The 14,090-nt window shown below is 41.8% G+C and overlaps 1 protein-coding gene across 14 annotated transcripts in view; it reads left to right on the top strand.

Moving 5' to 3' along the window:
- The first annotated feature begins 2,380 nt into the window (after nt 1-2,380).
- The window catches only part of BTRC (beta-transducin repeat containing E3 ubiquitin protein ligase), a 186,815-nt gene continuing 175,105 nt past the window's right edge, over nt 2,381-14,090 (top strand). For 2 of the 14 annotated variants that reach the window (XM_067709649.1, XM_067709645.1), the window contains exon 1: nt 2,381-2,544. In XM_067709649.1, the coding sequence (XP_067565750.1) occupies nt 2,497-2,544 (48 nt within the window). In that variant the 5' untranslated portion in view covers nt 2,381-2,496. Of the gene's footprint in view, nt 2,545-2,740; nt 2,960-14,090 lie in introns of those variants that run through there. The other 12 variants (XM_067709656.1, XM_067709653.1, XM_067709652.1 and 9 more) reach the window with 7 other exon arrangements.

Raw genomic sequence — 14,090 nt, 5'->3', positions numbered from 1 at the left:
TTAGAGTTTAAAAGATCTTAACCTCCCACCCAAACTGAACCCTCCTAGACAATCCTGCCTCTATGTTTTCAGACAATATGGTCATCCTGCCTCTATGTTTCCTTTGTCAGGACAGCTCTGATTACTAGAAAACTCTGAGTCTGAGTCCTATGTTATTACAGTGTGGTTCAGGGAAAATAGCACAGTCCTTGGAGTCAAGCAGAGTTGGGTTTCAATCCTGATGATGTAATTTGCTGCATGACTTGAGTAAGTTATCTCCTCTCAGTCTCACTTACTTCATCTGTAAATTAGGGATAATAGTACTTGTTTTTACAAAGTTACTCTATATTAGAGATTATGATTGTAAAATACCTAGTGTAGTGCCTGGCATAAAGAGTTAATAAAGTGACAGCTGTTATCATCATCATCATAATTATTATCCCACCCAGTGGTCCTAGTTTGCCCTATAGAGCTATATACATATGCATTTCAGTACTTTCAAATACTTGAATTTAGCTGCCATGTTATTCCTAAGCGCTCTTTTTTCAGAGTAAGCATCCATCAATATTTTTTCTTTCAGTTATCTTGTCCTTGGCTACTCTCCTGCATATGATGTTTATAGAACATGGTGCCCATAACTGAATAAAGTACTCCAGGTGTGAGGACTTCCCTGGTGGCGCAGTGGTTAAGAATCTGCCTGCCAATGCAGGGGACACAGGTTTGAGCCCTGGTCCAGGAAGATCCCACATGCCTCGGAGCAACTAAGTCTGTGCGCCACAGCTACTGAGCCTGTGCTTTAGAGCCCGCGAGCCACAACTACTGAGCCCACGTGCCACAACCACTGAACCTGTGTGGGTAGGGCCCATGCTCTGCAACAAGAGAAACCACCGCAATGAGAAGCCCGGGCACTGCAACAGAGTAGACCCCACTTGCCGCAAATAGAGAACGCCTGCACGCAGCAATGAAGACCCGATGCAGCCACAAATAAATTTATATAAAAAAATTAAATTAAAACAAAGCAAAAAACCCACAAAGTACTCCAGGTATGGTCTTAGTGCTTTAAAACAGAGTAAAACCATAAAACTCTATTCCCCAGACACTAGTCTCTTCAAGCTGCCTAGGATTGCTTTAGCTTTTTTGGCAACCATGTCACATACTGCCTTAGTCCTATGAGAAGTTGCAGGTAGTTTTCATATGAATGAGTTTTGAGTCTTCATTTTGCAGTAGTGTAAAACTTTTTTTTTTAATTCAAGAGTAAAACTTTTTATTAACTTAAAGTCTATTATGTATTAGGTATTGTGCTGAGTTCTGAGGATGTAGGGATGAGTAGGACAAAGTATCAACATACTAGAAATGTAAGCTCCATAAGACTGGGTCTATTGCGTTCACTACTGAATCCCCCCCATCTCTTGGCACAACGTCTGCACACGGTTAAATGCTGTTTGTTGAATGAAAGAATGAATAAAATAGTTTACAATGGAAAATTTCCTTATAACCGAAAAGGTATTTCCCTAATTCACTTATTTTATAAACTCAGATATTTTGTACAGCGTATCACTTTTAGCCCAACCCTAGTGTTTTTTCCACTTAGGTTAAACCCAATTTCCAAAATAAATTCGTACTGTCCCTTTTAAGGCCAAACTAAATACTTACATGCTTTATTTATTGGATGGCCATTATATTCCACCATTAAAGGCCTTTTGCAAGTACCCATTTAACCCTTAACGCAGGGCTTACATCTCAGGGTTAGCAGTAGAGGCCATGGTTTCTGAGTGCTAAACACCCGAGAATTTCCTGAGCCGAGTTCTATTCGGCCCTGATTTACTGTGGATTAGAATAAGGTGACAGGCAGAAATGTGCGGCGATGACTTAGGAGGACCTTGAAATTCTGCATTTGTCTATAAGGTGCTGCCAGGTGCCCATAGGCCAAACGCCTCTAGGTTGAAATCCGTCCCGCAGACGCCAGACATATGAATTTTGGGGGCGTCCAGTTTTCTACAACCACAGTTAGGGAGGCCCTAGGACCTTTGTCCTCTCACAGTTTTTTCCAGTATTTGGGCTACAGGTGAGGCACTGGTCGCCATCTTGATATCAATTGCCAGGCAAGACGCCACTGGCGTCGCTCGGTAACCACGGAGACACCGATGCCCCTCCCATTTCCCAGCCCTAGAAGCTGTAAACTACGATTCCCATACGCTGATTCTCTACTTGACTGCCCGTTGTCTAGATGCGGCTTGTCAGCCACCGCGACCCTACCGCAGTGAACCGCGGGAGTTGCAGTTCGCGGTGTGGCCTCATTTTTTCCGGCGGGAAGTCCCAGAACTACAAATCCCGTGAGCCAGCGGGCTCACGCACGCGCACGGAACAGCTGATCCTCCCTGGCCCCCCTGCGGGTGCCTGAGAGGTAAGAGGGCGGGGAGAAGGAAGAGGAGGCGGGATCCGGGCTCCGCGTTGGTTGCGGCCTGGCACCAAGGGGGCGGCCCCGGCGGAGTGCGGACTCGGTGGCCGTTGACGAGCATGGACCCGGCCGAGGCGGTGCTGCAGGAAAAAGCGCTCAAGTTTATGGTGAGGAGAATGTGCAGGCCGGGGAACGGTGGAGGCGGTGGCGTTGGCGGCGTCGCTCAGGCTCGGGTCTGGGCCGCCATCCCGCTGGAGGAGGGGGCAGCGGGACCCTGGGCCGAGGCCGGGGCCGGGGGCGGAGGCGGCTGAAGGGACGGGACGGGAGTTCCTGGGAGGTAGGAGGGGTTGCGGAGAGGACCCGGAGGTGGGGGGCAGCAGCTCCGCCATCTTGTGGATGAGAGGCCAAGTGACAGCAGGAGCTTAATCGGGGAGGGGGCTCTGGGCGGCGCGCAGGGCCCTGGAGGGAAAGGGGCGTAGGGACAGTTACTGAAGAGCGGAGGAAGCCAGGAGGAGAGACGCCGTGAGGCCGCTGGCAGGGCCTTCCTTGTGTGAGGGTTACGGGTGAGGCCCGGGAGAAGAGGTGCATTCAGGAGTGGGGAAGGGGAGCGCGGGATAGTGGGAGGAGAGATATTGGGAGTGGGAGGTGGGTGGGAAAGGGCAGCGCTGGATGCAGCTGGATCCAAGGTTAGAGGAGAGAAAGACAGGGCTGGTGGGAGACAGATTTGTAGAGTTAGGTGGGAGAGATAGCCTTTGCCTTCAGGGTACAATCCCAGCTTGGCCAAACTAATGTTGACAAACTCTGGAAAGGACTAGGCCTTACTTAGGAAGAAAAGGACTGGGGATGGGGATCTAGCGCTATGATGACAGTCTCTGAGAATGGAAGGGGGTTGACTAGGAACCAGAATTACAAATATCAGGAAAGGGGCTACATCCTCTAGTTTGAAAGGAGAAGACAGGAGAGGTTCATTGGCTGGGGAAACCTAGGTACAGGAGATTAGGGGCAAAATTAATAACTAATAGGGTAAAACAAAACTTAGTGCTAAATTGTAGAGATAGTAAAATGAGGGGACCGGATGCTGTATTACTTTCTGGGAAAGGAAAGGCCATGGAGAATCCAAAGACCCATAAGAAGTGATAAGATCAATGGAGAAATTCAGGAGATAAAAGGGGGAATGCAGGTAGTGAGGAATGGCTGATGTCAGGATTGGTAGTTTTGAGTTTTAGGTTGAAGCACAGTATGAACTTGGACTGGATTTTGTGGGTGTGTTTAAATCCTTTGGAATCTAGTTCTTTAACTTTGAATCATGCTTTTCTGTTTTTGATATGTGTATGTTTGGCAAATTTGTGGAGTCTGATATTTGATGCTTTTAATCTGATGCTTCATTTGTATATCCTAGTTGTAAAACCAGACTTTGTGGTTACAGAATGATGGGATGCATAGACTTACTTCTGTCTTAGCAGGTGGACATAGAGACGTTGATATTACTTGCAGTCTAGTTTTGCTTTTTCCAGAAGTAATTGTAACCTGTCACTCCAAATCTTATTTCTTTTGTCAGTTATTTTGTGTCTTTGCCTGAGATACCCAAATTTAAACAAACATGGACATTAACCTAATTGAATTTAGGCTTTAAACTGCCCCATTTACAAGAATACTGGTCAAATTTACTATGACTTTACTTACTTTGTATTAGTACTTTCAGAAACACCTAACTAAAGTTCAAGTGTATCTTTAATAAAATTCTGTTAGGCCTGAAGAAGGTTCTTGAGTTTCTACCAAATGTTGAAATTCTAAAATATTAAGAAGAGGCTTTGAAATTTTTTTGGACTATAGAAGTGAGAGGAAGTTGCTTTGTATCTACAGCCAGCTTCTAGATTTGAGTCAGAAAAGTGGCAGTTGCTTATTTTTGTTTTCCTGCTTAGAGATTGACTCAATCCTAATCTTGACATGTATCAGGTTTATGGAATAATGTGGTTTAAAGATCATAAAGAGACATTATGAGATCATCTTCTTTACTCCCCATTAGACGTCAGCCTAGGAACATTTTCAACCAATTGATCTCTGCTTGGCACCAGTGAGTTGTTTTGATAATGGTCTCCTGATTGAGTTAAAGTTGAGCTAGAGATGGCCATGTAGTAGTTTACAGCTTTTGGGACGCCACACATTATTAAATGTTGAGTCAGTTTCCATAGGGAGAAACCAATTCTTCTTCAGTTTTACAATAGTTACTTTCATTTTTGACCTTGCCTGCTATTGTGGCTGCTGTTTGAGCAAAGGCCAACTGGAAGAGGGTCACCAAGAATGACACCTTAGGGCTTCCCTGGTGGCACAGTGGTTGAGAGTCCGCCTGCTGATGCAGGGGACACGGGTTCGTGCCCCGGTCCGGGAAGATCCCACATGCCGCAGAGCGGCTAGGCCCGTGAGCCATGGCCGCTGAGCCTGCATGTCCGGAGCCTGTGCTCCGCAACAGGAGAGGCCACAACAGTGAGAGGCCCGCGTACCGCAAAAAAAGAAAAAAAAAAAAGAATGACACCTTAATAACTGAAACAGAACAGAGAGTTAGAGATTTTGTATTCCTTTTTAGCTCAGTAACAGTCTTATTATGAATCTAAGTCACAACTTGCCTTTGGTCCCATTTACCCTGTTATAACATGTCTGTTTCCTTAGTCAGTTGAGATAGGAAGATATTTTATTTGTGTTTGCACCTAGTAATTAGTGCACAGTACACATGCAAGGATTATCCTTTTAATAAAATTGAAGTTGTTGATAGTATTTGGCTTTATTTTGTCCTTATCCCTTCCTTCAGTTGTGAGTTGTGAATGATAATTTTTATACCGATGCCTGATTTCCACTGTTTAAGAAAATGTAGGGCTTCCCTGGTGGCGCAGTGGTTGAGAGTCCACCTGCCAATGCAGGGTACACGGGTTCGTGCCCTGGTCCAGGAAGATCCCACATGCTGCAGAGCAGCTGGGCCTGTGAGCCATGGCCGCTGAGCCTGCATGTACGGAGCCTGTGCTCCGCAACAGGAGAGGCCACAACAGTGAGAGGCCCGCGTACCGCTAAAAAAAAAAAAAAAGAAAATGTAAAATTTGTTTAAAAAAGCAACATGAAATGATATTCTCTTTCATGAATTTTGTTCATTATTATATTGACATAGTACTTTGATTAGAAATTTTATAATAAAATCTTATCAATGAGACTGGTAATTCAGATTTGACCATAATTCACACATGGTCTAGACTTAAAGTTTACCTTTGGATTTTTGAGATCTATCTGTCTATCCTTCTGTATCCTACCTGTCTATATGACAAGTTGAGGGATGAATTTGAAGATTTTTTGTTTGTTTTGTTTTTATTTTTGGCTGCATTGCGTCTTCGTTGCTGCACGCGGGCTTTCTCTAGTTGTGGCGAGTGGGGGCTACTCTTCGTTGTGGTGCACGGGCTTCTCATTGTGGTGGCTTCTCGTTGTGGAACACGGGCTCTGGGTACACGGGCTTCAGTAGTTGTGACACACAGGCTCAGTAGTTGTGGCTCGTGGGCTCTAGAGCACAGGCTTAGTAGTTGTGGCGCACGGGCGTAGTTGCTCTGCGGCATGTGGGATCTTCCCGGGGCAGAGCTCGAACCCGTGTCCCCTGCATTGGCAGGCAGATTCTTAACCACTGCACCACCAGGGAAGTCCTTGAAGTTTATTTTTAAATGGACAGGATAAACCAATCCCAGGATCTTAGAACTGGGAAAATTTGACGCATGCATGAAATAATTTTAGGACATATAAAATAGTTTTTTAAAGAATTGAAAGATAAGTGAAAGTGTAAAGGGTAACTTGCTGTGTAACAAAGATAAATCTGTGGTTGACTGATGCATTTTCTGTTTCACTTGGTGTTGGCTGGGGTGCCAGCGTTTCTGGAATGTTCAAAATGGCCACCTTCTGTCATGGCTGGCCACTGGATGAAAGTTCAGCTAGCAGTAATGCCTTCTGTCCTACTTTATGTGGGCCTCCTTTCTCTAAATGGCCTTTCAATTTCCTTAAAGCATGATGCCTGGTGTCTAAGAAGGAGCATTCCAGGAGATAGGAAATAGAAACCAGTCAGCCAATTCTCCTAAGTCCTAGGTTTGGGAGTTGAGAATGCTGCCATTGGTCAAAGACAGTCAAGGCCAGCCCAGAGTCAGAGGGAGGGAAAATAATCTCTACCTGTAGACAAGAAGAGAGGTATGCATAAACAGAGAGAAACTGCTGGGGGCCATGCCCTTTTGAGACTGGCTACCACAGATGCTATTCTAGTTGGATGCTCAGGATAAAAATACAAATGGGATCAGCCAAATTTGTGGGTAATAACTCTAGGAATGCTTTGGAGGCATCTCTTTTTTGAGGTTAACTTCTTAAGGAGCTAACATGATCTCCTGCATGACTTGTCTTAATAATGTTACTGTAGAGATAATACTGGATGAATTGATAGGATTCAGGAACTTTTCTTTTTTGCCTGAGAACCATATGTATCTAAAAGCAAGAAACTGCATTTTAAAATAAGTATTCAGAGTTCTCACTATGTTGGGCTTTTCTTTAAAACAGTGAGATTTATTACCAGCTGGTTGGATGGACATTTGAAACTAGTTCTTAGTTTGTCAGAATTTCTATATATCTGTTACCTGTTCTCAATTTAAATTAGCCTTCAGTTTCTTTTCTGAATACTCATATAGGTATTGGGGTATGGAATTACAAATTAATGATAATTCTCTGCGTTCATTTTCTTGATTCATGTTTGTAATGTGCATAATAAATTATTGGAAGTGAATTATTAGATTGGAGTAAAAATTCTTCTACTTTGAATGATTGCCAGAAATTTTTTTTTTTTTTTTTTTGCGGCACGTGGGCCTGTCACTGTTGTGGCCTCTCCCGTTGCAGAGCACAGGCTCCGGACGCGCAGGCTCAGCGGCCATGGCTCATGGGCCCAGCCGCTCCGCAGCATGTGGGATCCTCCCAGACCGGGGCATGAACCCGTGTCCCCTGCATCAGCAGGCGGACTCTCAACCACTGAACCACCAGGGAAGCCCTGCCAGAAATTTTTTATTGCTAAATTAGAAAATGAACTTTCAAAGGAGACTACTTGTTATTCTATATTTTTTGTGTATTGTTTAAATCCTAAAAGAAAATAACCAGTTAAGAATTTTTTTCCCTTTCTAAAGGGAGATGGTACATTATGCAAGATCTTGATCATGTATAGATAAAATTATTTGTGGTAAATGGCATTACAATTAAAAAACGAATGAGAATGAAGAAAGAAAAAAGGATCTTTGTGGTATTAAAATATTTTAAAATACCATGTGCTTTCTAGCAATATTTTAATACAGCATGAAGGTGCTCTCTAAATGTATATAATAAGAATTCACTGTGGATAAAGTAGAAAATATTTACCAATGTTTAACAACTTGGTCACTATAAAGAAAACTGCTTTCTTCCTTAATAAATCAATCCCAGCATCCTAACATTGGCAGTGGAGGAGGGGAAAATCTCTATGGGAAAGGTCCACCTGATCTTACCATTTCAACTAGTATTCCATAAGATTCACCTTGTCCTGGGGAATCTCTGGATAATTCCCTTTAGATTTCTGAAGCCTGATTGAAAACAGAGCTAGAACATTTTACGGAAGACTCAGAGATAACAACAGAAGAATAGATACTGAGAGTAATTTTGAACTAAGAATATGATTTGTTCTCTGGGGCACTACAATCATAGTTCCTGGATTGCCTTTGTATGTGGCCAGGGTGAGGATGGGGAGCAGGGGAGCAAAAGCCACAGAGCTGGGAGAGAATTCCTGCCTGCTTAAGGTGAACGCTTTGAGTTGGAACTTCCTTCTGAGGTCTTGCTCCTTTCTGAGATTTGGCTCTCCCTTCAGGGTATACTTGCCTTCCTATTCCTAGGCTTGTGACTGACCTGACCTGACTCTGTCTGTGTCAATAATAGGATAACCACAGTAGAAATGGGAGGGTTGTGTTTATTTATTTTTCTTTGTTTTTTTTTAAATATGATCAGCCATGAATAGCTAATATGTATTTACTTAGTGTTTACTGTTTGCTATTCTAAATTCTTTACATATACTATTATTTCATTTAATCTTCCCAATAATCCTGTAAGATAGATTCAGTACTATTGTTACTCCCATTTTCAGATGAGGAAACTGATTCCAGGGAGGTTAAGTAACTTGCACAAAGTCTCTCTGCTTAGCAAGAAGCCTGAGATCAAACCCAGGCAGTCTGACTTGAAACCCTCATTTGCACTGTGTTTCATCCTTGAAGAGCAGAGAAACAATGGAATATGATGGCACATTTCTTTGCTGGTCCGATGGGCCAGAGTGGAGAGTTACCGTCCAGACTTATATATAGATTTATTTTATTTTATTTTACCTTTTTTTTTTTTTTTTTTTGCGGTACGCGGGCCTCTCACTGCTGTGGCCTCTCCCGTTGTGGCGCACAGGCTCCGGACGCACAGGCTCAGTGGCCATGGCTCATGGGTCCAGCCGCTCCGCGGCATCTGGGATCTTCCCGGACCGGGGCACGAACCCGTGTCCCCTGCATCGGCAGGCAGACTCTCAACCACTGCGTCACCAGGGAAGCCCTATATATAGATTTCTGATCATTTGAATTACTGAGGAAACGGAGTTGTCACGGTATCATTGTATCAATTGGCTATTGCTGAGTAATAAAGACCCACAAAATGTCATGGCAATACGATGATAGTTATTTATTCTCATGAATATGTGGATTTTCTGAATATTGGATGACATAGACTGAATTTTGTTGGGTCACTCTGGATTTGGCTGCTCACTCAGGACTGTTCCACATGTTATTCTGGGACTCAGACTGTAGAGGCAGTGACTTCCCAGGCAGAGCTGTCCTCATAGCTATAGTAGAGGCACAAAAGAGCAAGCCCAGTTGTTCAAGTGCCTTTCAATCATTGGTTGTATTATACCAGCTGATATTCCATTAACCAAAGTAAATCACATGGTCAAGTCAAGAGTTGGGAAAGTATACTCTGCCCATAGAAGGAGTGGAAGAGAGAGCAACTTGCACAATAATTTACTATAGTAATAATAACCTAGTATACTTGATTTATAGAAGAATGATAAAATGCTTACTGTTACAACTATTGTGCTTTCTTTCTACTCTCCCTTGTTGGCACTATTCTGACTAGCACTTTCACATTTTGGTTACTGAACAACACCTATTGGTTGGATACTTCCAGAATCACAATTTAATACAGCAGGTGTCTTTGTATTATGTCATGTAGAAAAAAAAAAGTGTAAAGAAATAATCAGAATCTTGACTTTAATCCACAGTGATGCCCTGGAAAGTTCATGAGTATCACAATTCTTTTTTTCTGTACTTGGGAAGGATAAGGTTGATGTCACTCGAGTAGCATTTGTAACAGAATTTGAACTGTAACAGAATTTGAATCAAGGTCATACATAATGCCCTTGGTATTACGTTCAGCGCTCTTAAACTCCTTCTCTGAACGTAAACTTAAGGCTGCAACGATATTTTCTGATGTCTGGGGGACTTTCAGGCTTTCACTGAAAAGTCATGGAAACAGAATTGTAGCATGTGGATAATGTTTTTGCAGCATGGATATGTAAATCCTTGTACTTCTTAGCAAGTACTACACTAAACTGTTAATGTGCTTTTTGTGAAATGCTAGATTATGGGTAATATTTCAAAATATTTGGCATCTGAAGATGTATTAGGAAACACACAAAAAAAGCATCACTTAGGTGATTTTTCTTTTCTTTTTCTTTTCTTTTTTTTTTTTTTAAGAAGATGTTGGGGGTAGGAGTTTATTAATTAATTAATTTATTTTTGCTGTGTCGGGTCTTCGTTTCTGTGCGAGGGCTTTCTCTAGCTGCGGCAGGCGGAGGCCACTCTTCATCACGGTGCGTGGGCCTCTCACTATTCACGGCCTCTCTTGTTGCGGAGCGCAGGCTCCAGACGCGCGAGCTCAGTAGTTGTGGCTCACGGGCCTAGTTGCTCCGTGGCATGTGGGATCCTCCGAGACCAGGGCTCGAACCTGTGTCCCCTGCATTAACAGGCAGATTCTCAACCACTGCACCACCAGGGAAGCCCCGACTTTTCTTTTCTATATATTCCTTAATGTTTTCTACATTTTTGACGGTGAATATGTATTGTTTTTAATCAGAAAAATTAAAGTTTAATATATTTAATGTATACTTTATAAAACAAGTACCCCAAATGAAGACCTGCACTTGATCATGGACTACAGTGTAGCAAGTGTACTGGCCAGTGGACTGACAGTGGTGGCTTGAATAGACAACTGACTCTGAGCTCATTTTCTTAACTGAAAAGTCTTAATTGTTAGTCTTACCTAGTTAAGAAGGGTCTCTCTTTCTCTTTCTCCCCCCCCCTCAGTTCATTTTAAATTGTAAATTGCCATGTATAATGTGTTAATTGATAAATTATGCTACTTAAACTCCTATATGTATCCAAGTTTTCATTGGAAATTTAGAACTCTATGGTCCTAAATTGTGCTGGAGCACTGCATTTTCCTGTTAAGTAGTACTTGACAAAATGAGTGAGTTGACAACTGAAAACGAGGCATGCCGTGTGATTTGATAAAAATATAAACATAAACCGAGTGCAAAACATTATGTTACACGTGGAGGGAACTGGTTATGGGGGCAGGAGGGGATGAAGACACAAAGTTAAGTATTATCAAACTTCTGTCTTCTCTAGAACTTCACAGTCTGTTGAGAAGATAGGCATTTATAAATATCTCTTAAGGCACACTTTGGTAAGTGCCAAAATAGAGGCACAAAGTGCTATAGAAGTTAAGGGAGGGGAAATTAGTTTTAACTGGAAAGATCTTTGGAAGGTTTGAAGAAGAGAGCTTCATATTGGACTTGTGGAATAGATAGATTTTGACAGACTTGTTTCTGAAGTGGGAAGTTCCAGGAAGAGGGCGTAGTTTAGGTAGAGGGCAGAAGATCAGGAGACGGCCAGCACAGTGTGAGTAGATGTGTATGATTTGAACGTAAGGTGAATAGCAGACAAGAAGGAAAAGATAGATTGGGAGCCTAGGGAGTTTGGATTGAATCCAGTTTGTATTTAAGAATAATATTATAGTGTACTTGGTATGTGTCTATATAAGCTTTTATTGAAGTAAAATAAGTATACTTTTTAAAGAAATCATAAGTATACAGCTCATTGAATGTTTACCCAGTGGTCACTTCTGTGTAACTATTATCTTATATTTGTAGATTAGTTTTTGCCTTTACTGGTATTTAACTTCACATAAATGGAATCACTCCAGTATATATTCTCTAGTGTCTGGCATCTTTTGTCCCACATAAGAAGATTCATTCAGGTTGCTGTGTTAGGTGTAGTATGTTCATTTTTATTGCTATGCAGTATTCCACTGTGTGAATATACTTCAAATTTTTAGCCATTTTATTGTTGATGGACGTTTGGGTTATTTCCAGTTTTGGGTTACTGTGAATTGTGCTATTATGAATAATCTTATACGTGTCTTTTCTTGTACGTATGTACATATTTCTGTTGGGTATATACCTAGGAGTGGAATTGCTGGGTCATAGGGTATGAAAAATGTTTAGCTTTAGTAGAGTCTATGAATTTTTTCCATTTCATACTTTCTACAGCACCATATGAGTTCCAGTTGCTGTACATTCTTGTAACATTTACTTGCTACTGTCTTTTTTCACTTCAGCCATACTAGTGGGTGAATGGTATTATTTGACTGTTTTAATTTGCATTTCCCTAATGACTGCTGTAATCAAGCACCTAAAAAGATTATTGAGGTTTTTGGCTTTTTTAGGTTTACTGGCTGTTTAGATATCCTCTTTTTTGAAGTGTCTGTTCATGCCTTGGTCATTTTTGTTTTTTTAATTGGATTGTCTGCCTTTTTCTTGTTGATCTATTCCCTATATTCTGAAAAATACAATACAAATCTTTCAACAAATATATGGTTCTTTTGTAGGAATGTGTGTTTTGTTTTCAGATTTTTTTCATTTAAGAGATCAGTAAAAAAGTCACAAGATTTTGAGACTACAAAATACCTACACAGGATTTACAGGGTTAACGTTTTTTTTTCTTACACAACCAGTACTTGAAGAAGAAGCACCACTGTCAGCACCATTTTATAAATGAACGAAGGAGATTTTTAATGCCACAGAAGTAGAAAACACATAATCTCAGAATAAAGGAAACTCTTTGAGGTAGGCAAAATAATGCCTTCCCCCCACCCCCCACCCAAGATAGACAGTCTAATCCCAAGAACCTGTGAATATGTTAAATTACAGGGCAAAGGGGAGTTAAGGTAACAGATGGAATTTGGTTGCTAATCAGCTGACTTTATTTTTAATTTTTTACCATACCACGCAGCGTGCGGGATCTTAGTTCCCTGACCAGGGATTGAACCCGTGCCCCCTGCAGTGGAAGTGTAGAGTCTTAACCACTGGACCGCCAGGGAAGTCCCTCAGCTGACTTTAAAATAGGGAGATTGTCCTGGATAATCCAGGTTGGGCTCAGTGTAATCACAAGGGACCCTAAATGTGTAAGAGGGAGGCTGAAGAGGAGGTCATAGTGATGACGTGTGAGAACTCAATCCACTGTTGCTGATTTTGAAGATGCCGTAAGAGAGCCCTGAGCCAAGGAATGTGAGCAGCTTCTAGAAGCAGGAAAGGAAAAGCTAAGCCTCCAGAAAAGAACATATCCCCGCTGAGGCCTTGATTTTCGGCTCAGTGAGACCCATTTCAGACTTCAGAACTACAGGACTGTCAAATAATTAATTAATGTTGCTTTAAGCCACTAAGTATGTGGTACTTTTTTAAAGTAGCCATGGCAAATTAATAGTCTCTCTTAAGATAGTTAACCTAATTGGGGTGTCTGTTTGTGGATAAAATACACATACATATAACATCACTATATTTATTTTTAGTGTTTGGTAACTACCAGTGCAATTCTTTCTCTTTCTCTTAATATTTTATTTTGAATCAACTCAGAATTACAGAAAAGTTTCAAGTACAACACAAATGATACTTTTTCCTGAATCATTTGAGAGTAAGTTGTCACATCATCACCAAATGCTTTAGTGTATATTTTCTGCAAACAAGGACATTCTATATAAGACAACCATCAAAATTCAGAAATTAACATACAGTACAATTACATATCTAACCCCTTAGACCCCATTCAGACTTTGCCGGTTGTTCTAATAATGTTCTTTTTTTAAAAAATATTTATTTATTTGCTTACACAGGGTCTTCGTTTCGGCAGGCGGGCTCCTTAGTTGCAGCTCTCCAGCTCCTTAGCTGCAGCACATGGGCTCCTTAGTTGTGGCAGAGGGCTCCTTAGTTGCAGTACACAGGCTCCTTAGTTGTGGCATGCGAACTCTTAGTTGTGGCATGCATATGGGATCTAGTTCCCTGACCAGGGATGGAACCTGGGCCCCCGGCATTGGGAGTGCGAAGTCTTATCCACTGCGCCACCAGGGAAGTCCCTCTAGTAATGTTCTTTATAACAAAAGAGTCTAATTCAGAATCACGTACTGAAATTAGTTGTCATGTCTCCTTAGTCTCCTTCAGTCTGGAACGGTTCCTGTCTTTAACTTTCATGACTATGGCACTTTTGAAGATTATAGGCTAGTTATTTTGTAGAATGATTCCTCAATTTGGGTTTATCTGATGATG

Source organism: Pseudorca crassidens, chromosome 16, assembly GCF_039906515.1.
Source record: "Pseudorca crassidens isolate mPseCra1 chromosome 16, mPseCra1.hap1, whole genome shotgun sequence".
NCBI classification, from domain to species: domain Eukaryota; kingdom Metazoa; phylum Chordata; class Mammalia; order Artiodactyla; family Delphinidae; genus Pseudorca; species Pseudorca crassidens.
This window is presented reverse-complemented; position numbering and strand designations above follow the sequence as displayed.